The following is a 24,080-nucleotide window of genomic DNA, read 5'->3' as shown; positions in this document are numbered from 1 at the left end:
CCTGATTGGCTGTAACCTATATAAAGGAAACAGCAGCCTTGCATGGGTGTGGTTTGTTATAGTGTGTGGTGTGTTACAGAGTGGTTTGTTATAGAGTGGTTTTGTGCTGGGTGCTTTGTAGTTAGTGCTTAGTGCCTAGTGGTTGCAGTGGTGGATTTTATTTATTTATTAGATTTGTATGCCGCCCCTCTCCGAGGAGTTATATAAATATTGCAGATAGTTTGTTATAGTGGTAAATGGAAAAGTGGTAGTTTATTTAGAGAAGCATTTTGACCAGAAATGCTTTTTACAAGAAAGCCTGCTGCATTTTTTTTCATTGAAGACTTCAATTAGCTATAGTGGTGAACTGTGGCTAGTTGGTGGATTAACTTTCGCATGCACTAAACTCTCCCCACCACCACCAAACAAAGGGGTCCCTCTTCGACTGACACGCTCCCGGGCGGTTTCATCTGGGGTCCCCAGTCTGCACCCTCATTTCCAAACCCGAACCTCGCGAGCTTCCGGCACAATGCGATTTTTTAAAAAGACCCCCCCCGTAAGCGTGCTGTGCTGCTCCACCATATATTTCATCTGCGTTCATAAGAGAGATTTAATGGCAGCCCAGACACGGAGCAATCTTGTTTATCTGTGCAGTCCAGAGACAGCAGAGGAGAACAGGAGAAGCGCATTAAAATTACTGCTAATTCAGCACACACAAAACACACACAGACGCGTTCTCGCGCCGGGTTTCTGGCAAACTTACACAGGCCAAGCTCCCGGCATCAGGCCCGTGAGAAAGCAAAAAGGCACCCTGGTCCAAAGGGGGGAAGGTGTTCCCAGTTCAGTTTTTTGTGCACATGTACACAGAGAGAGAGAGAGAGAGATAGCAAGAGTGAGAGAGAGAGAGCAAGAGAGAGAGAGAGCAAGAGAGGGAGAGAAAGAGAGAGAAAGAGAGAGAGAGCAAGAGAGAGAGCAAGAGAGAGAGCAAGAGAAAGAGAGAGAGCAAGAGAAAGAGAGAGAGAGAAAGAGAAAGAGTCTAGTTCTCTTGGTGTGCAGTGCTCTGTAGCGATATTTTGAGCAGCGTTTCCCAACCAGTGTGCCGCGGCACACTAGTGTGCCATGAGACATGGTCAGCTGTGCCGCGAAGCTCCTAGGGAAGCTCCAGCTGGGCAGGGCGCTGCCAGTGCCTCCGACCTGGAGCTCCCACTCGCAGCTGTCCCCCGGCTACTGCCCAATGCTGCTGTTTCCGGCGCTCTCCTGCTGGGCCCCAAAGAAGGAAGGGGGGAAAAGGAGAGCTTCATTCTTCGCGCCTCCTTTTTCCCGCCTTCCTTCTTTGGGGCCCAGCAGGAGAGCGCCGGAAACAGCGGCATCGGGCAGTAGCCAGGGGACAGTTGCGGCGGCAAGTGTCCTTTGGGGCCCGGCTGGAGGGCACTGGCAGCAAGAGCAGGAGGGCGCCATCAGCAGTGCCACCATATAGTAGCCGGGGGATGGCGGTGGCAAGAGCTCCAGGGCGGAGGCACGAGCAGCGGCACGCCCAGCTGGAGCTTCCCTGGCAGGGGCGGCAACCAATGTCCTTTCGGGCCCAGCGGGAGGGCAGTGGCAGTGGGAGCGGGAGGGTGCCGGCTACAGCGGCCCCAGGCAGTCACGGGGAGATGGCGGTGGCGAGAGGGAGCTCCAGGGTGGAGGCACCGACGGTGGTGGTTGGACGTGCTGCTGGACGCCGTACATGCTGGTGCTGCGGGACTGGCACTGGCTCGCTGGCTGGGCCGGAGGTGCCAGCCCCACGCCCATGCCCAGCACAGCGCCAGCATATACGGCGTCCAGCAGCACGTCCAGTCGCCGCCGTCAGGGTTCCCGCTCGCAGTCAGCCATTCTGCCGCCACCCCTGGCTACTGCCCAATGCTGCTGTTGTCGGTGTGGTGTAACGAGAGAGAAAGAGAGAGAGAGAAAGAGAGAGAAAGAGAGAAAGAAAGAGAGATAGCAAGAGAGAGAAAGAGAGAGAGAGAAAGCGAGATAGCAAGAGAGAGAGAAAAAGAGAGAGATAGCAAGAGAGGAAGAGAGAGACAGAGAGAGAAAGAAAGAGAGATAGCAAGAGAGACAGAGAGAGAGAGATAGCAAGAGAGGCAGACAGAGAGAGAAAGAGAGAGATAGCAAGAGGCAGAGAGAAAGACAGAGAAAGAGAGATAGCAAGAGAGAGAGAAAAAGAGAGATAGCAATAGAGGCAGAGAGAGAGACAAAGGAAGAGAGATAGCAAGAGAGGCAGAGATAGAGAGAGACAGAGAAAGAAAGACAGCAAGAGAGGCAGAGAGAGAGTGAAAGAAAGATAGCAAGAGAGACAGAGAGAGAGAGAGCAAGAGAGAGAGAGCAAGAGACAGGGAAGGAGGGAGAGAGAAAGACATAGAGGGAGGGAAGGAGGGAGAAAGAGAGCAAAAAAGAGAGGAAGGAAGAAAGAAAGAGGGATGGAGAGAGAGAAACAATGGAAGGAAGAGAGAGAAAGAGGGAGGGAGAAATAGAGCGAAAGGGAGGAAGAGAGATTTGTTTTTGTCCAAACTTTTTTTTAGCTTCCCCCCTCAATGTTCCCCAGGATTTTGAAAATATGAATAATGTGCCGCGGCTCAAGAAAGGTTGGGAAACACTGATTTTGAGGGTAGGAGTTGAAATGGTTTATGTCCAGGATGCAAGGGGTCACTCAATATTTTCACCGCCCTCTTTTTGACTCGTGCAGTATCCAGGTCCTAAATGGAAGGCAGGTTGGCAGCAATTGTGTTTTCTGCAATTCTGATTCTCCTCTGAAGTCTGTGTCGGTCTTGTTGGGTTGCAGCACCAAACCAGACAGTTATAGAGGTGCAGATGGAAACATAGAAGATTGACGGCAGAAAAAGACCTCATGGTCCATCTAGTCTGCCCTTATACTATTTCCTGTATTTTGTCTTAGGATGGATCTATTTTTATCCCAGGCATGTTTACATTCAGTTCCTGTGGATTTACTAACCACGTCTGCTGGAAGTTTGTTCCAAGCATCTACTACTCTTTCTGTAAAATAATATTTTCTCACATTGCTTCTGATCTTTCCCCCAACTAACCTCAGATTGTGTCCCCTTGTTCTTGTGTTCACTTTCTTGTTAAAAACACTTTCCTTCTGAACCTTATTTAACCCTTTAACATATTGAATTATTTCGATCCCCCCTTTCCCTTCTGTCCTCCAGACTCTACAGATTGAGTTCATGAAGTCTTTCCTGATCGGTTTTATGCTTAAGACCTTCCACCACTTTTGTAGCTCGTTTTTGGACCCATTCAATTTTATATTTAGATGACAGACTCAACGATTCCCCTATAGAATTGTGGGTTCCCATCAAGAGGCAGGAGGATCCCGCCGCCCGCAGAAATTCCCATTGCTTTTTAACGGTACCGCCATCCCACCACGCATGAACAGGGCGGCACGCGGCGCTGCCTTGCAGGAAGACATTACAAGGAAAGGACGCGGGGCCTCTGTAATATTTCGCCTCCCCCGCCAACAGAAGAAAGAAAGGAACGAAGGGGGGGGGGGAGGAGACCGGGGCCGCACTGCTGAACAATGCAGTTTTGAATTCAATTAAAGTGATTATCTGTTGTGCCAAATAAATTGTGTACAGCGTATATCCTGTAGCAGTTTACACCTAAAGGCTCATTATTTTCCTAACGGTTTCCTCCTGTTTATGCGCTTTCAAATTAAATTGCTGATAATATGCGCCTGTGTTTCTTTTTTTTAAACAAAACAAAACAAAAAAAACCCCGAGTGCACCTTGTCCGAAGAAAATTGATTCTCCTCTCCTCCTGAAGCGAGCGATTGCCGCTTTTTATATACTCGGTTCCTGGCGATCATTAGTAATTCAATTTTCTTTTTATTAGCCCCCTTATCTGCTGAGCAATATAGTGGCAGGGCTGACCTCTTTCGCACGGGTAAATGTTTTAAAATCTTTTCCCTGATTAATTTTGCCAGTTAAGGAAAAGAGGAGAAATGGCCCGGCTCTTAGCCATCACAATGAATATCGCTTAATGTTGATGGTGATGGAATTTCTAATGCCGGGGAAATTGATTGAACGCAGCAATTACCGCCTCTGCCCCCCCCCCCCCAAACTCAAGGGAGACGGGAGGGAGTGTTCCTCCTGGCCGCAGTCTTTTGGTTATTTAAAACAATCCAATTTGCAAGGATAATTATATATTAGTGTTTTATCTGCCACTTGAAATGAACAGGGGAGTTTTGATACCGGCCCTGGCAATAGCAGGTTATTGCTGCAAATTACCCGCTATCTGGTTTCTTTCACATAAAGAGCGAATTAGGCAATCAATTACCAGGAAAAAAGGTGGGCCGGGAAAAACGGGAGGGACAAGACTGCCCTCTACAGGTGAAGGGGGGGAAAGGAGGGGGCGTCACCTGAGCCTCCGCTGAAGAGTCCGGGAGGGGGGGGGTGAGAGAAGGCCAGCTGCTCCGGCCCCTGGAGAAGGACCCCAAACATGAGGATGAAAGATGATGGAGGAAGAAGAAAAGGAAGAAGGAAGAAGGGAGGATAAAGAGGAAGAGGAAGAGGAGAAGGAAGAGCAGGAGGATGAAGGGGAAGAGGAGGAAGAAGAGGAATGAAGGAGGAGGGGGAGAGGAAGCAAAGAAGGAAGATGAAAGAGAAAGGAGGAGGAAGAAGGAAATAGGAGGAAGAAGAGGCGAGGAGGAGGAAGTCCTTCGGGATTGGGCAGCATAGAAGTCAAATAAATAAATAAATAAATAAAACAAACAAACAAATACTAGAGAAGGTGATGAAGAGAAGAAAGCAGAAGAGGAAGAGGAAGTAAAAAGGAAGAAAGAAAGTAGAGGAAGAAGGAAGAAGGGAGGAGGAGGATAAAGGGAAAGAGGAAGAGAAGGAAGAAGGGGAAGAAGGGAGGAGGAAGAAGGGGAAGAGGAAGAGGAGGAAGATGAGTGGAGGAGGAAGGGAGGAGGAGGATAAAGGAAAAGAGGAAAAGAAGGAAGAAGAAGAAGGAAAGAAGAGGAAGAAGATGGGAGGAGGAAGAGGGGAGCAGGAAAAGCTAGAGATGAAGAGGAGGAGAAAGCAGAGGAAGAAGAGGAAGAAAAAAGGAAGAAAAGTGGAGGAAGAAGAAAGGAGAAGGATAAAGGGGAAGAGAAGGAAAAAAGGAAGAAGGAAAGAAGAGAAAGAAGGAGGAAGAGAGGAGGAGAAAAAGCTAGAGGAGATTAAGAGGAGAAGAAAGCAGAGGAAGAAGAGGAAGAAAAAGGGAAGAAGAAAAGTAGAAGAAGAAGAAAGGAGGAGCAGGAGGATGAAGGGAAAGAGGAAGAGAAGGAAGAAGAGGAGACAAGAAGGAAGTACTAGAGAAGGAGATGAAGAGGAGGAAGCAGAGGAAGAAAAACTGTTTTTAACATTGGATTTGTATATGATGTTTTATTTGTTGTGAGCCGCCCCGAGTCCTCGGAGAGGGCCGGCATACAAATCTAATAAATTATTATTATTATTATTATTATTATTATTATTATTATTATTATTATTATTTATTTTTTTTAAATAAGAAGAGGAGGAGAAAGAGGCAGGGCCAGGAATGGACTACACTACTAGCCCTTGCCACTAGATACAAATACAAACCATGTATGTTTGCACCCTTTTGGCACCCAAGTCAAAAAAGCTTTGCCATTACCGCCCTATATAATCTGCACTTGAGTGCCTGATTTCTCCAGTCATACACCCAAAATCTATTACGAAATCCTTTCTTAGTCACGAAGGCACCATAACATCAGCCTCAGCATCACCATTTACCAACATCCACAACCAAAATAGGCGTTGATTGCTTACCTGAACGCCTCTTCTCGTACGGTGAGCGGGTACAGCAGTCACATGGGTTGCTCATGTCCAATCCGGTGGAACTGAGCCTAGTGTTAAAAAAGCTTGCTGGATCCGCCCCTTCCCCAGAATTCGCGAATCCGTAGACTAGGCTCAGATGTGAAGCTCTTTAGTGTTCAACTCTCATAGTTAGAGGAAAGAAAGGTTACAGAAGATAGAGAAGACACAAACAAGGGCGGGAAGTGACTGCTGTACCCGCTCACCGTACGAGAAGAGGCGTTCAGGTAAGCAATCAACGCCTATTCTCCGTACTGAAGGAGCGGGTCCAGCAGTCACATGGGACATACCCAATAGATTGGTCCCTAGGGTGGGATTAGATTGCTATCGTGAGAGATAACAGATTGGAGTACCCTTCTGCCGAAGGCAGCGTCCGCTGAGGCGTAAGAATCAATCTTGTAGTGCCTGATGAAGGAATTTGGCGAGGCCCAAGTGGCTGCTTTGCAGACCTCCTCCAACGGAGCTTGAGTCGCCCAAGCGGCCGAAGTGGCTGCGCTCCTGGTGGAATGCGCTGTGATGTTCTTTGGAACTGAGAGGGAAGCCGACTCGTAGGCCTTAGAGATAGTCCCTCTGATCCACCAGCCTATCACTGTTGAAGACACTTTGGCGCCCATGACTCTGGGGTGATAGGCTACGAAAAGTGCTTCCGACCTCCGAAAGGGTCCTGTGCGTTGGATATAGATCCTAAGCGCTCTAATGAGATCCAGGGTGTGCCATCTAATTGCCAAAGGATGGTCCCGTTGGAGACAGAAGGAAGGTAAGACGATATCTTGGGATCTGTGGAACATGGAACTGACCTTGGGTAAGAAGGTGGGGTCCATTCGTAAGACTACCTTGTCCTGATGAAATTGGCAGAGGTCCTGCCTGATTGAAAGGGCTGCCAACTCCGAAATGCGTCGGGCAGAGGTAATAGCCACCAGAAATGCTACCTTAAAGGATAGGTACCTTAGGGACGCAGATTTTAGGGGTTCGTAGGGTGTCTGTGTGAGGGAATGGAGAACCCGTGGCAAATCCCAGGAAGGATATCTGTGGACCTTGGAAGGTCTGAGGTTGGCTATACCTTTGAGGAATTCCTGAACTTCTGGAAAGGAATGGAGAGGCTGTCTGCGGGGCCCCGCTAGGACAGAGGAAATGGCCGCCAGATGACGCCGGAGAGTGCTGGTGGAAAGGCCTTGATGGAAACCTTGCATAAGGAAGGAGATGATCCTGTGTATGGGGATGCACAGGGGAGAAAACCCTTCCTGTAGACACCACTGGTGGAACTTGGACCATGTATGGTCGTAGATTCGATTGGTCGAACCTCTTCTGGCCTTTAAAATGACCTCCACTGTGTCGGGGTCGTGTCCACGCAGTTCTAAGTCTCTCCTGATAACAGCCAGGCGGTGAGGTGGAACCACTCCGGGTCTGGATGGAATGAGGCCCCCTGCCGTAGCATATCCCCCGAAACAGGGAGTCGCCAGGGGTCCTGGACGGACAGCTGTTGTAGATCCGCGAACCAGGGCCGGCGGGGCCAATGAGGGGCGATTAGGATTACTCGGGCCCTCTCGATGAGGACCTTGTGAATCACGTCCGGGAGAATTGGAATTGGAGGGAATGCATACAGGAGTCCTGGAGGCCAGGGGCTCCTGAGGGCATTGATTGCCTCTGCTCCCGGGGATGGAAATCTGGAAAAAAAGCGAGGGAGTTGGGCGTTCGCTTCGGTCGCAAAGAGGTCCAGTACTGGTAGGCCGAATTTGAGGCTGATTTGATGAAACAGGTCTTGATGGAGATTCCACTCTCCTGGGTCTATCGTTGCTCGAGAGAGCCAATCCGCCTGGACGTTGAGGCTCCCCGAGATGTGATCGGCTAGGAGCGACAGAAGGTGTTTTTCTGCCCAAAGGCCTAACTTGAGGGCCTCCCTCATGAGGGCCTTGGATCTCGTGCCCCCCTGTCTGCAAATGTGGCTTTTTGTGGCTATGTTGTCGGTGAGAATGAGAACGTGCCGGTTGGGGATGCGAGGGATGAATTGTTTCAGAGCCAGGGAAACGGCTCTTAACTCTAGCCAATTGATTGGCTTGGAGGCTTCCTCCGGAGACCACATGCCCTGGGCTATCATCCCCTGGGCATGGGCGCCCCATCCTGATAGACTGGCATCTGTGGTGATGACGAATTGTTCCGGGCACCTGAAAGGGGATCCTTTGTCCATGGCCGGAGACATCCACCACTTGAGAGATCTGCGAACAATCGATGGGATGACAATGCGACGACTTGAGTTGCTGTGCCCCGATCTCTGAAAGGGTAATAGGAGCCACTGTAGTTCCCTAGCATGAAGGCGAGCCCAGGGAATGATGCCTATGCATGACACCATCTTCCCCAAAAGAGAAGACAGGGTTACTATGGGAACTGACGGTTGAAGTAAAATGCGTGAAATCAACTCCCCTATATTATTTTTTCTCTCAGGAGAGAGGAAGACCTGGGAGGATTCTGAATTAATAATGGATCCCAGGTGCAAAATGGAGGTGGAAGGCTGGAGGTGACTTTTGTCAAAGTTGATGGAAAAACCATGGTTCTGTAGAACTGACATGGTGACAGAAAGATCTACTTTAACTTTCTCTAGGGAGTTCCCATGAACCAAAATGTCATCTAGGTAACATAAAATGTGGATGGGCGAAGCCCGGATATAGGCCGCCAGCGACCCCAAGAGCTTTGTAAAGACCCTAGGGGCCGAGGAAAGACCAAATGGCATAGCCCTATACTGGAAATGCCTGCCCTGGAAGGAGAAACGTAAGAATTTTCTGTGGCATTTGGCAATAGGAATATGGAGGTAGGCCTCAGTGAGGTCTAAAGAAACCATGAAATCCCCCGGGTGGATGGCGGCTAAAATGGATGGTAAGGAGTGCATCTTAAACTTCCTATATTTGATGAATAGGTTCAGCTTCTTTAAATCCAAAATAGCTCTCCAACCTCCGGAGGACTTAGGAACCATAAAGAGGATGGAGTAAAAACCTCGGCCTTTCTGACCGGGGGGGACCGGTTGAATGGCTCTGATGGACAATAAATGGGAAATGGCCTCCTCCATACGGATACGATCTGAGGAGGACCTGGGAGAAGGGCAGGAAATAAAACGTTTAGGGGGAGGAGAAGTAAACTCTAAAAGGAGACCTTTTTGAACAGTGTCAATAACCCAGGGATCCTTGGAAGTGAGACGCCAGCTAGAGGAGAAGTAGGCTAGGCGGCCACCTATGGGAATCGAGGAAGAACTACCATCTAGGTTTTTTAGAAGCCCTGTTAGAGGACGCTCCTCTTTGGTAGCGAAATCCTCTGCCCCTGGAGTTCCTACCTTGGGAACGAAAGCGGGGGGAATACTGACCTGGGTTTCTCTGATAGGTAGCCGCTTGATCTTGTTGACGCCCTGGGCGGCGAAAGGACTGCGTTTTGGTGGTCTTTTTGGTGGTTGGCCCCAATACTTTCTTCTTGTCCGTGGTTTCTGTGAGGAGTGGATCCAGAAGATCTCCGAAAAGCAAATCGCGCTTCAATGGCCCCAGAGATAACTGCCACTTCTGACGTACTCCTGCTTGCCAGGGACGAAGCCATAGGAGTCTTCTGGCCGTTGTGGAGGCCGCAATAGACTTGGCTGCGAATCTGGTGGACTGTAACGTGGCATCAGCCACGTACTGAGCAGCTGCAAATACCTTGTTGAAGTCCTGTTGACCTCTTAAATCATCGGGAGGAATATGCTGTTGAAGTTGGCGAAGCCACAGGAGCATGGCTCTGGAAAAAAAGGAAGCCGCTGCTGAATTCTTAATAGCCCAGGAGTCTGCGGTGAACCCTCTTTTGAGCATCTGTTCAATCCGCTTGTCCTCTGGACGAAGGACCTCCTCTGCTTCGCCTGGCACGGCAGCCGCCGAGTGAAGGATTTTGACAGGTTCATCCGGTTTGGGAAAGGATAGGAGATCCTCATAGGAAGAAGAGAGTTTGTACAACTTTTTGTCCTTGGTAGTGGGATTAAGCCCAGAAGCTGGAAAATCCCACTGTTTAAGTAAGGCATCTTTAAACAATTTTGGCATAGGGATTACCTCGTTATCCTCCTGTTCCTCTGTGAAGTAGGGTAAATTCTCCTCCGGAGGGTCAGTGGATGTGGTGGCCTGCTTCTCTTGGGCCGCTAATCCTGTGGAAATTCTAGCTTTGAGAAGGAGAGATTTGAACAATTGAGAGGGAAAAATAGTAACTGGAGAAGGAACCTTTATTTGGGATTCCTCATCGTCTGAGAGGCCTTGAAATGGATCCTCATCCTCTTCCATATCCTCATATTCATCCTGAGAAGAATCTGATTCGTCCTGAATTGGAGCTCTAACCGTTGGGGAAGAACCCAAGGGACGGGAGGGACGAGGAGGTGGATGAGGTAAGGAGGGCGCATTGATGGCAGAAAGTTTGGCATCAATGGCCTTGGATAACACAGAAAAAATAGATTGGAATTCTGGAGGTAAGCTAGAAATATCAGCAGGAATGGCAGAAGAATCCCTGAAAGCCTGAGAGGATCCTGGCTGGGAGGAATCTTCAATAATATCTGGTTCCTCTGGACCTAATCCCCATAGGTTAGGTTGGGGTCTGTCTAGGTTTGGCTCATCCAGAGATAACACAGTGACCCCAGAAGAAGGCAGATTAGGAGCCTCTGGGGGGTCATGACTACTGAGCACTTGGGCCTGCACTTTCAATCGTTTTGCTGATTTATCATGGATTTTTTGTAGGGCTTGGTCCCTTCTCTTCTCAGCCCTGGTGACTTTGGTCAAGGGGCGGGTCCCTGAAGAAGAGGAGGTCGAGGCCTGGGGGATACTGGTAATCTCATCACCTGTAGGCCTGGCCTCTCTGGGACCTTGAGTGGTGCCTCTCTTGGGAAAAGAAGCCATAGTCTGACAATTAACAGAAGACAAGGCTGAGCCAAATAAACTGAATTATTAGGGAGAAGAATTCCAAGGGTTTCCCAAGAGGAAGGGATCCTGCTCCTAGGCCTCGGAGCTGCTGAGACTTGAGGGCAATCTGGGCAAACCCAGAGTTCGTGTCCTCAAATACAGCGTGGCCAGCCTCCCTAAACTTTAACAAAAGTAACCAAGGCACTCTGGTTGGAGGCTTAGCCGGTGGAGAATTAAGCCTGAGCGTCTCAAAGCCCACTCCAGGATCCGAGCGGTGGACTAAGGCACACGCGGCTGGCAGAAGGCCAACACGAGAGGCCTAAATTAAAAAGGCGCGAAGGCCTTCGCGCCGAAAAAAATCGCTCCGTAACTGTTATTTTTAAAGGGGAAGCGATCGGCTAAGTCCAGGAGACTAGAAAAAGCGTCTCGCACCGCAGGAGGTATAGCCCTTTAAACAATAGAATATCAGTATATAAATATATAAATACTTGCCCAAAGACCTCCGGGCCGAAGGATTGAAAGAATCCACAAGCGGCAGCGGGAATCGTTAGCGGCGAAAAAAGCCGCGGGAAAACGAAACCGCTACTTCTCCCGATAAAAAAGCCTAGCCGCAAACGGCTGGCGCTAATTAGGCAAGTAACAAGATAAATACAATAATATCTTACTAATTTTGAAGGAAAGATCGAAGGGAAGGTGTTAGAAGGTTGAACGAGCTAATCACAATAATACCGCAGGATGCGAGAACTGAGCGAATTCTGGGGAAGGGGCGGATCCAGCAAGCTTTTTTAACACTAGGCTCAGTTCCACCGGATTGGACATGAGCAACCCATGTGACTGCTGGACCCGCTCCTTCAGTACGGAGAACACCAACTTACACACTGGAATGCGCGTCACACCCAATGAATGTAGGTCACGTACACAAAGTGTTTATTTTTTCCTCCCCGGGGAACAGCACAAAAGAACACTAGTTGTAAAAAAAAGGAGACACAAACATGAAAACTTATCAGGAAAGACTCCATGAACTCTACCTGCACAGTCTGGAGCACAGAAGGGAAAGGAAGGACATGATCGAAACATTTAAACAGGTTAAAGGGTTAAATAAGATTCAGGAGAGAAGTGTTTTTAATAGGAAAGTGAACATAAGAACAAGGAGGCACAATCTGAGGTTAGTTGGGGGAAAGATCAGAAGCAATGAGAGAAAATATTATTTGACTGAAAGAGTAGTAGATGCTTGGAACAAACTTCCAGCAGACATAGTTGGTAAATCCACAGCAACTCAATTTAAACATGCCTGGGATAAACATAGACCCATCCTAAGATAAAATACAGGAAATAATATAAGGTCAGACTAGATGGACCATGAGGTCTTTTTCTGCCATCAGTCTTCTATGTTTCTATGAAAAGCAGAAACATCATGATGATGATGATCATGATGATGATGATCATGATGATCATAATAATAATAATAATAATAATAATAATAATAATAATAATAATAATAGTTTATTAGATTTGTATGCCGCCCCTCTCCGAAGACGATGCTTTGAGCGAAGGTTGTGCGTTGAGTAGGCGAAATAATCTAAGCCATTTTTTCCCTTGCCATTTAAAGATTTTTTTAAAAAAATTATTAAGAATATTAAAAAAACAGATTGACATATACAAAAACGAAAGCAATATGTTTTTTAAAACCCACAAAAATCCCCCCCAAAAAACAATAACCAAAAAAAAAAAACCCAGGGAAAAAACAGAGAAGCGCCAACATGTATTATATACATTTGCAATTATAAATCTTGCATCTCTACACGTTGAACCCTCTCCATATTTAAAAGAGAGAAACATCACATTTCTGTCATAACTTCCATACATTCATCAATAGTTATCATTAGTCTTATGCAGTTATAGAAAATAAATCCCTTATTTTCTTTTGGTATATCAAAACTCTGACAAATCTCATTCATCATAGTGATATTAATAAGAGGAGTGATATTTTCCAAAACAACAGTATCAGTTATCAATTCTGCTCCTCTCGTCACTTCTTATCATTCATTTCTCCAAATTCTTGTCCATGTATACAACTTCTCATTTATGTTAAAGATTTTTAAAAATATATATGAAAGACTTGTCTCCCCCACCTGCAATTCTGTTTATGAAGAAGTCAGAGTTAGCCGGCAGGGAGTAAACTAAATAAAGAGCGTACGAAACAACTGTAAAGCACATCTGTCTTTGAAAGCTCACCTCTCCCCAATCTCCAGATCTTCAAACGGCTTTTTGAAACTGTCAACATTTCAAAAGCCACAAAAATGCCAGATGGAGGAGCCTTCTTCCTCCATTCATCTTCCTCTTCAAGGTAAAAAAAAAGGGCAGCTTAGGTGAAAAAACAAGCCAAAGAGTCAAACCCCAAGCTCAGATCCTGGCTGGGTATCAGCAAACCATAAGCCACAGCCCATAGAAGACCCACCCACTCCGGTGAGTCATCAGCCCACCCTACAAATTTCCACAGGCAAAATCTCTGAAAATCAGGTAACTTTCAACAGCCCAATCCTGAATAGGGACAGGGTGGATAAATATTTATTTTATGAATTGGAAGTCCTCTCCGTGGACTTTTGTCGATTAAAATTGGATTTTTTTAAAAAAAAATCAAATTTATTTTAATATAATGCTCTTGGGAGTAAAAATCTAAAGTTTTCTGTTTAAGATACATTAATAATTTGGTTTATTCAGCACAAAGTAGAGCTTAGTTGGGTATCATGAGACCGTATATTCTGCAACATTACACTGTACATTACTGGTAAACTCATTCAATGGATCCAAGTTGCGCAAGCTAAGATAACCCGCACTGGGTGGATGCATTCACACAACTTTCACAGCAGAGATGAGTTTGCTGTTTAAAAATGACGATCTAACTTTTAGCCCAGCAAGACTAGCAAAAATTTGTAATACTGTAATTTAAACAGAGAATGTTGTAAAACACCCCATGGCACATACTCCCTTATGTGGTGAACATGCCCAGCAGAAGCAGTAAAAGTCTGCGGAGAGGGGCGGCATACAAATCTGATTAAATAAATAAATAAATAAATAAATAAAATTTTGGGCCTTAATTAGAAATGGGTTGAAAGAAATTCTAAATTATGAACTAGAACTAAAACCGAAAATATACCTACTAGGTATTATCAGTGGGCATCATAAAAAGGCAAATTTATATCTTACAATCCATGTCCTTACAGAGGCAAGATTGAGCTTTGCACAAAATTGGAAAAAAGAAAATATACCAACAGAACAAATGGTAATCAGAAAGATACTAGAAAGCGCAAAAATGAGTAAAATGACAGTGGAATTGCAAAATAAACAGGGAAATGACTATTATACCATATGGGGAAAATTATACAATTGGAGAGAGAGAGAAAAAACCGAAATGAAAAAAACAGATAAAATAAAAGAGGACAATGTAGAAAAGGCAATGTAAAAACAACTTTATCTCAAAATGCACAAGTTTCCGTAAACTGCTTGTACACATTGTATGATGTGTCTACTTTTTGTATGTGTTTGTTTATGTTTTTTGTTTCAAAAAATTCAATAAAAATAAAAATTTAAAAAAATTACAATCTAAATCGAGTTGGTTGAAATTGAGCCTTTTTTTTAACTACAGATTTAAATTGGGATTCAAATCGGGATTTAAATCAACATGATTTAAATCAATCCCACCACCCTGAATAAGGATCACAAGGTTTTTCAGAAGTGGGAGGCAGCCCACACCTACCTCCCCCCTTTAAAACAACGTAACAGGGTACTGCAACATACTAGACCCCACCCCCCCGGACCCTCACCGGTCTTAGAAACCCTTTCAAAAAATCAGCGTTTGGATCAGAGTGGGAATAATCTCTTGGCGAGCAACCTTCTTGGCTTGCTCACCCAACCAGAAATCCCTTATTTTATGCTAAAACCAAACTCTTTATTTGAGAAAAGCACCCATCACAAAAAGCAGGTTTGAAACGGCAAGGAAGGAGTTATCTTCCTCTTCGGAGCTAAATGTAAACTGGTCCGGGAAAGGCGCCAAACTCGGCCTAGCCAGCATTCTTCAGATAACGGTCCATTCATTATTTCAGCGTATGAATTTGCTCACCGAAATCCCGAGCACTCAGCATCCAACCGAGAACGTCTTCCATTGAGGCAGAAATCATGGCGTTTCAACCTTGTTCAATCACACACACGCACACACAGCCTCACATGTCTCCCATTGAATGACGTTGACTCCCCACCCCACTTCCCACCATCCTCTGCCTTTATACTGCGTGGAAGTGACATCAGACCCCAACGACAAAAGGCTGTACACTAATACCTTTTACTATGCAACTCCTCTTGCCTTCTCAGAAATCTCCTATATTGTCCACTCTCATGTCTTCCTCATCCTCTGACTGGGACCACTCCCCCATTGTCACATCAGCCCCCTCTAGTGGTTCCTCGGGTTCACTCAGGCCACTTTCTCCCCCACTCTCACTCTCTGGATCAGCTGGCACCTCCCCTGGCCCAGGGGATCCAGAGGGGCCTGGCTCATCCTCCTCCAAATCTGACATGACCTGAGGTGGACAAGGAGCACTCACAAGACTGCCCAGCCAGCATCTCCCAATCCAAAGCATCTCTTACTTACCTTCTTTGGGTGAACTGGGCGCGCGAGAGACCGGCAGCCGGCGCAACCTGTGCTTGCCGATCTGCACAAGGCCCTTTGTGCTGGTCCGACGGGCGGTGGGGGAGGACCTTCCCCGTGTGGCGTGGCGCTTTCGGAGGGAGTAGCGACTTTTCAGGAGGAGGGTGGGAGAGCTGGAAGGAGAGCAGAGTGCGGGTCAGAATCCTTCACAAAAAATTAGACAAAGGATATGAAATTAAGTCGCATTAATGATATTTAGATGATATATGGTTACTATGTTGACATACAGGCGGTGGACAAAAAAATGGAAACAGCTTGCAGCTCTTCCGTGGATTCCACATTTGTGAAGCTTCATTTGAACAATTTTTGTGGAAACTGGGTTCTGTACATGACTATTGAGCTCTGCAGTGATTTTAGGAGCTGCGATCTTGCGATCTGCTCTAACAATTCGTTTAATAGAGTCCGACGGTCTCTCTAAAACCACTTTGACTTTCGACCAGACCTGTGCTTGGCTGAGGACGTTTGCCCTTCTCTTTCAAAGCAGTCATGACTTTTGAGACATGACCTCTTGAAACGCCAAACATTTGGGCACTTTCTGTTACACTAGCGCCTGCCATTCGAGCACCAATAAATCTTTGTAATTGTCCTATATACTGCCAGGGGTGGCCAAATGTCCCATAGAGATATTCAATGCCTAAATTCCTCGTCTATAGAGATATTCATGTCCAACTCTCCTTCTTCTGACTCTCGCATCTAATATAGGGTCCTCCAGGTCCTCATCATCCTCTGACTCAAACACTACCATAGCTGGGGGTCCTAGAGTCTCTGGTGGTTCCCTAGGTTCCAACTCCCCTTCACTCTCACTTCAGACGCATCTGGCAAAAACTCTGGCCTAGGATACCGAGACAGACCTCAAAATCAGTGACCAGCTGAGCTGGACACAGATCACTCACAATAAATGTATGCTTACATGTACAGTAATAGAACACTATTGCTTTAAGAGCCAGTGTTGCAGATTGCTACAAGAGAGAGCCAGAAGTGATTCTCTCTCTCTCTCTCTGATTATTCTCTGCTATTTCTGTTTTGTCTTTGTGACTATGCTGTATTTAGAACTGTGGGTTCAAATGCTGCTTTAATGTACAGTGATACCTCGTCTTACGAACGCCTCTTCATACGAACTTTTCAAGATACAAACCCGGTGTTTAAAAAATTTTTACCTCTTCTTCCGAACTATTTTCACCTTACGAACCCAAGCCGCCGCCACTGGGATGCCCCGCCTCCAGACTTCCATTGCCAGCCGAAGGCTCCCCTCACTGGGAAACCCGACCTCTGGACTTCCGTTGCCAGTGAAGCGCCCGTTTTTGTGCTGCTGGGATTCCCCTGAGACTCCCCTCCCTGGGAAACCCCACCTCCAGACTTCCTGGTTTTTGCGATGCTGCGATTTCACTGAGGCTCCCCTCGCGGGGATTCCCTTCATTTTTGCCAGCACTGCTTTGAATCCCAGCGAGGGGAGCCTCAGCGGAATCCCAGCAGCGCAAAATCAGGCGCTTCGGCTTGCAACAGAAGTCCGGAGGCGGGGATTCCCAGCGGCGCAAGGCAAAAGGGGTGAGTTTTGGGCTTGCACGCATTAATCACTTTTCCATTGATTCCTATGGGAAACATTGTTTCATCTTACGAACTTTTCACCTTACGAACCTCGTCCCGGAACCAATTAACTTCGTAAGACAAGGTATCACTGTATTTGTAAGTTGAATAAGTAAGACTTATAGTATTGAATATGTATTAAGAGTTACTGAGAGATTTAGCTGCGTATCACTAGGATTGTTCTTGACTGAGTTGTTTGTTTGTTTGTTCATTCATTTATTTATTTGATTTTTATGCTGCCCAAATCCCTTAGGACTCGGGGTGGCTTACAACAATATAAAACAATAAATGGAAAGACGTCTATTAACAAGATGAAGATTTAGGTAACAATGATACAAGACAGCATAATACTGTATAGCAATGTAAAAACAAGTAGGCCAAAACAGGAAGGTTGGCAAATGTATAAATTGTTGAGTGTTTAAGACTTGATATGGGCCTAGAAAGTTTAGAACTAAGACGCCTTAAACAAGATCTAAGTGTTGCCCACAAGATCATATGCTGCAACGTCCTGCCTGTCAGCGACTACTTCAGCTTCAACCACAACAACACAAGAGCATACAACAGATTTAAACTTAACATTAACTGCTCCAAACTTGACTGTAAAAAATATGACTTCAGTAACCGAGTTGTCGAAGCGTGGAACTCATTACCAGACTCCATAGTGTCATCCCCAAACCCCCAGCACTTTACCCTTAGATTATCTACGGTTGACCTATCCAGATTCCTAAGAGGTCAGTAAGGGGCGAGTACAAGTGCACTAGAGTGCCTTCCGTCCCCTGTCCTATTGCTCTCCTATATCTCCTATACCTTTCTTCTATTCCTATATCTCTTCTTCTATTCTTTCATTGATATGTTCTATTCCTATATCTTCTTTTCTATTATTTCATAGATATATTTCACTATGAGTATCTCCTCTATAACCTTCATCATGTATTTTACTATGTGTATATAGATATATACCCACTAAAACCCTCATTGTGTATTGGACAAAATAAATAAATAAAATAACTAAAACCCTCATTGTGTATTGGACAAAATAAATAAATAAAATAACTGTAATCATGAATGATGATATCTATACGTCTGTATAAGTTGTGTTCTGTTTTTGCCTTTGCCTTTGTTTGTTTATTTTATGGTAGAAAGTAGAAACGCTCGTAAGTAGAAGCAACTTTTCTCCATAGGAATCAATGTAAAAGCAAATCATGCGTGCAAACCCTCGCTGCCCCTATCCCCACTCCCCGCTTCTCCTCACTGCCCCTGTCCCCACTCCATTCGCCTCAGCTGGTGGGGAGGTTCCCCTTTGCCTCCCCCTTTGCCTCCCCCCGCTGGGATTATCTTTGTGCTTGCCGGCGGCGCTGGGATGCCCCGACCCCCAGACTTCTAGCAAGCACGAAATGAAGAGAATCCCAGTGGGGCAGGAGCAAAGGGGCATCCCAGCGAGGCAATGACAGGCGCTTCAGCCGGCAACGGAAGTCTGGAGGTGGGGCATCCCAGTGGCGCCGGCTCGGGTTCATAAGTAGAAAATGGTTCGTGAGTAGAGGCAAAAAAATCTTAAACATCCGGTTCATATCTCGAAAAGTTCGTAAAGCATAGGCGTTCGTAAGTAGAGGTACTACTGTATTTGGTTTTTTCTTAATGTAAATAACAAAGATTATTTTTAAAAAATTAAAACATTAAAAAAGAATGGAAAGGAGTCAATACTAAAATTTAACACACTAAAATTCTAAACAATAAAACCCCATTATACAAACTTATGAATCAATCCAATCGACCTGACATACATACCTAGCCAATCTAATTTAAACATGCCTGAGATAAACATAGATCCATTGTAAGATAAAATACAGGAAATAGTATAAGGGCAGACTAGATGGACCATGTGGTCTTTTTCTGCCATCAATCGTCTATGTTTCTATGTTTCTATGAATGAGGAAGGGAGGGAGGGAGGAAAGAAGGAAGGAAGGAAGGAATGAAAGAGAAGGAAGAGGAAGGAAGGAAGGAAGGAAGGAAGGAAGGAAGGAAGGAAGGAAGGAAGGAAGGAAGGAAGGAAGGAAGGAAGGATCCACAGGAACTGAATTTAAACATGCCTGGGATAAACATCTACCCATCCTAAGATAAAATACAGGAAATAGTACAAGGGCAGACTAGATGGACCAGGAGGTCTTTTTCTGCCGTCAGTCTTCTATGTTTCTATGTTTCTATCACTACAATGTGGTCATGAGTCCGTCGGGATTGGGCAGCATAGAAGCTGAATGAATGAATGAATGAATGAATGAATGAATGAATGAATGAATGAATGAATGAATGAATGAATGAATGAATTCTATCTGTCTGTTCTCTTTTCTACTCTTTGTGCCCCTATTCCATTCCACTCCTGCTCCGGGATGAGCCACCGCAGTCCAGAGAAAAGGAAGGAAGAAAACATTGGAAGCCACTTCACTTACCTGGCGCTTCCTTTCCTCTTTGTGGGTTTGGGCCAGCTCCTCAGCCTGTAATTAAAAAAGCTGCTGGTTCCGAAGAAGCCTCTGGGGCTGCCATGTCCGGAGGGGACCCGCCTCAGCGCTGGGAGGGAGGTGCTGGTGCCCACACAGGGGGCCTCCCCAGGCCCAACCCCTTCCTTGCGCTTCCAAGTGAAGACCGAGGCCGAGGGGGAAGGAGCAGCCTTCGCACTCGCCGCTTTCCACCTGTAGCGGCTGGAGGAAGCCGCCAGCTTCGAAGGCGGGGTAGCCTTCTTTGGTTTGGCCCCCGGCTCGAGATGCGCTCCCCTGGGTTGCGACTTGGGGGAGGCCGCGGTGGAGCTGGCGGGGGGCTTGGGGGCGCTTTCAGGGGCCCTGTATGCGGCCCACCGCTTCGTGCTTCGGGGGGATCTGCCGCTGGGGTTGGCCACCCAGGTGTAGCTGGCTCTCTTGAAGCGGGAAGACCGGCCGGAAGTGGGTGAGGAAGACGACTTCGGGAGCAGGAAAAGGGCTGACTTGTTTGAGGAAAGACACGTCCCAGTGCTGGAAGATGCTTCCTCACCCGAATGGGCGCAGCCGGCCGGCGGGCCCAAGTTCCCGGTGGGGTTGAGCTTGGCTGTCCCCGCAGGGGAGGGGTGGCGGGATGAACCATATGGGTGGGGGCCCTGGGGTGCTGGCTTCTTCCAGGTTCCCTGTTCAGGTGAGGCCAGGCACCGCCGAGGTTCCGATTTCAACGTAATGGCACTTTCGCTGATAGTCCGGCCTAAACTGGGGGTCAGCTCGGTCCCTCCGATGGGCTTCGCTGGTCGGTTATTTCCACCCACGGCCACACTTTCGCAACGGGGTACGTGGGACAAAGTGGAAGCGCACGTTGCACTGGTGGGTGTCGAGTCCGCGGCGTTGAACGACCAAGGAGCCGGCGACAGGCGTCCACGAAAAGATGATGACGGGGCCTTTCTTGATCTGGAAAAGTCCTGCGGGAAGCCCAAGCCGGTGGCATCACCCGCCACAGAGACAGACGGCAGCTCGACAATTACCTTTGCGCTGGAGACGGCCTTGGCTTCCGAGAGCGTTAGCTGTGGCTCGGGAGCTTCTCTACCGTCACTGCTCTGGGCCACGCCGGAAGTTGCCGGAAGAACGCTGGAGGCTGAAGACAGGGCTGGTCTAGGCGGGGCATTGACGAGGGAGTATTTCTTCCGCCAGGTGGTCGCGTTGCCCTGGCTGACTGGGAAATCTCGGGAGGGTTGCTGGTCGTATCTGGGGCCGAAGGTCGTTTGGTTGTGAAAGGCCGGGAGTTTAGGGTTCCTCCACCTGGAGAGCGAAGCAGGTGGTGGAGGAACTGGCGCATTCCCATGGGTGTTTTTATGGTCGTTAATGAGACCTGAAGGACAGAACAATAAGAGTTGGAAGGGGATCTTGGAGGTCTTCTAGGTTACCCGTGCCTGCTTAAGCAAGAGACCTGCCCCAAGTCCGCAAGAAGGTGATTTGATTTGATTAGATTAGATTTATTGGATTTATATGCCGCCCCTTTCCGTAGACTCGGGGCGGCTCACAACAATGGTAAACAAAACATAGTAACAAATCTAATATTTCGCAATCTAAATTACAGTTTTAAGTTAAAAAATCCAAAAGAAGCCCCAATATATAAAAAACAAGCACACAGTCGAATCATACACAAAAACTACATGGGCAAGGGGGAGATGTTTCAATTGCCCCATGGCTGACGGCAGAGGTGGGTTTTAAGGAGTTTACAAAAGGCAAGGAGGGTGGGGGCAATCCTAATCTCTGGGGGGAGCTGGTTCCAGAGGGTCGGAGCCACCACAGAGAAGTCTCTTCCCCTGGGTCCCGCCAGATGACATTGTTTAGTCCAGTGTTTCCCAACCTTTTTTGAGCCGCGGCACATTATTCATATTTTCAAAATCCCGGGGAACACTGAAAGGGGGGGCGGGGCGGGGGGGAGGGCTAAAGAAAAGTTTGGACAAAAAAACCCTCTCTCTTCCTCCCTTTCGCTCTATTTCTCCCTCTTTCTCTTTTCCTTCCTTCCCTTCTTTCTCTCTCTCCATCCCTCTTTCTTTCTTCCTCTCTTTTTTGCTCTCTTTCTCTCTCCCTCCTTCCCTTCCTCTATGTCTTTCTCTCTCCTTTGCTCTCTCTCTCTCTCTGTCTCTCTTGCTATCTCTTTCTTGCTTTTCTCTCTCTCTTACTCTCTCTCTCTCTTTCACTGTCTTGCTATGTCTTTCTTTCTCTTTGCCTCTCTTGCTATCTCTTTCTTTCTCTTTCTCTCTTTCTCTCTGTCTCTCTTGCTATGTCTCTCTTTCTTTCTCTTTCTCTCTCTCTCTGTGCCTCTCTTGCTAAGTCTCTCTTTTTCTCTTGCTATATCTCTTTCTTTTTCTCTCTCTCTGCCTCTCTTTCTTGCTCTGTCTCTCTCTCTCTGCCTCTCTTGCTATGTCTCTCTTTCTCTCTCTCTTTCTCTCTGTCTCTTTCTCTGCCTCTCTTTCTTGCTCTGTCTCTTTCTCTGCCTCTCTTGCTATGTCTCTCTTTCTCTCTCTCTCTGCCTCTCTTATATGTCTCTCTTTCTTTCTCTCTCTCTCTCTCAGCTGACTGCAAGCGGGAGCCCTGACGGCGGCGGCTGGACGTGCTGCTGGACACCGTATATGCCAGGCCCGCAGCGCCAGCATGTACGACGTCTAGCAGCACGTCCAACCACCACCGTCAGGGTTCCCGCTTGCAGTCAGCTGAGAGAGAGAGAGAGAGCGCTCCCTCTCGCCGCCGCCATCTCCCCACGACTGCCTGCGGCCACTGCGGCCGCCCCCGCCCCCCGCTCCCATCGCCAGTGCCCTCCCGCTGGGCCACAAAGGAAACTTGTCGTCGACGCAGGAGAAGCTCCAGCTGGGCGGGGCGCTGCCGGTACTTCCGTCTTGGGGCTCCCGCTCGCAGCTGTCAACCGGCTCCTGCTCGATGCCGCGGTTTTCGGCGCTCTCCTGCTGGGTCCCAAAGAAGGAAGGCGGGGAAAAGGCGCGAAGAATAGAGCTCTCCTTCTTCCTGCCTTCCTTCTTTGGCGCCCAGCAGGAGAGCGCCGAAAACCGCGGCATCGAGCAGGAGGCGGGGGACAACTGCGAGCGGGAGCCCCAGGACGGAAGTACCGGCAGCGCCCCGCCCAGCTGCAGCTTGGCGGCACACCTGGCCATGTCTCGCGGCACACCAGTGTGCCGCGGCACACAGGTTGGGAAACGCTGGTTTAGTCGACGGGACCCGGAGAAGGCCAACTCTGTGGGACCTAACTGGTCACTGGGATTCATGCGGCCTAGAAATCTAATAATAATAATAATGACAACAATAATAATAATATCCTGTAACATTTTACAGATGCAAGCATTTTTACATTATAGGAAACCTGTTATATGTTCTTGCTTTCCAGAGCTGTTAAGTGAATCACTGCTGTTGTTTTTAGTAAGTTGCTCAGTCATGCTGATTTTGCCATTGTGGTTGCTCATCAGAAAATTGCAAAAGATCTGAGAAGGACGGGAGGCCAAGTAGAAACCGTATAGCATGGTGGTTAGGTAAGGGAAGATGGCTACAAATAAATGCAATATGTAAATATCTCAATGAAAGGGAGAATAAAGAAGCAATATCGAGAGAGGAGACAGGGTTAGAGAAAATAATAAGAGAAAAAAGTGAGGGTATAAATGTTGTGGTTAGCTCTGGCCAAGCTCCTGCCCCAAGGACTGTGGCTGTGGGGGAGACATCCACATGCTGCAGGCCTGTTTTGCCCCCAGTGGAATCTGCTGATGAAGGCTCCTCTGACCAAGAAGACATGAGTGACAGGGAGGAGGAGAGTGGGGCAGACAGCTCAGAAGGAGATCAACTATCTCTCTCCTCCTTGGATTCGGAACAAGAGTTAATGATACAGCCACGCATGCGGAGAGCGATGCATAGGCAGCAACAACTGAGAGATTATTATCAAAGAAAATGAGGCCACCTGTGGTTGGGTGGGGCTGTGGTCATTAGTGAGGCTGCTATAAACAGCAGCCTGTGGGTTTGGCCATTGTGGAGGATTATCTGATTGTTGTGTTTCGTGCCTGCTTTACTGACTTTGACCTTTTGTGTGCTGATTTTTTCCTAAACTAAACCAGAACAAAGTGTGTTTCACTTTGTGAAAGAAGGACTGTGAATTGCCTCACAGCTGCAAGCTAAGTATCTCAGAACTGATAAGGGACTTGTACAAATTACCAGTTTGTTTGGAGACGAGGGCTCTTTGCTATACCAAAAGAGGGCTTAGGTTCAGTGAATTTTCATTATAAAGAACATTGTTTTGAATTTTCAAACGTGTGTGTGTGTCTGAAATTTGTACCTGTGAATTTTCGGGAGAAGTCTACCAGAGAGCCTGACAGAACAATAAAGGTGCAAGCAACCAATATATATAAGATGCTAGTGCAGTCAGACGGGGATACGATCCAAGGATTGACTAAATGGTGGCAAAATGAGATACAAGTAATGGTACAAGAGATGGAAAATATAGTAGAAAATATAAGGAAAATTAAGAATACAAGAATTAGGGAAATGAGAAGGAAAATATTACATAAGTGGTATTATACTCCCG

General features: G+C 47.1%; 1 protein-coding gene across 1 annotated transcript in view; it reads right to left on the bottom strand.

Moving 5' to 3' along the window:
• LOC139165263 (zinc finger CCCH domain-containing protein 3-like) overlaps positions 1-24,080 on the bottom strand; it is a 205,966-nt gene that overhangs the window by 179,157 nt on the left and 2,729 nt on the right. The window contains 2 exon segments of the mRNA XM_070748399.1: positions 15,387-15,556; positions 19,472-20,864. Of these exon segments, the coding sequence (XP_070604500.1) occupies positions 15,387-15,556; positions 19,472-20,864 (1,563 nt within the window).

Source organism: Erythrolamprus reginae, chromosome 3 (genome assembly GCF_031021105.1).
Source record: "Erythrolamprus reginae isolate rEryReg1 chromosome 3, rEryReg1.hap1, whole genome shotgun sequence".
Classification (NCBI taxonomy): Eukaryota; Metazoa; Chordata; class Lepidosauria; order Squamata; family Dipsadidae; genus Erythrolamprus; species Erythrolamprus reginae.
The sequence above is the reverse complement of the archived record's forward strand: the minus strand, read 5'-3'. Positions and strand labels throughout refer to the sequence as shown.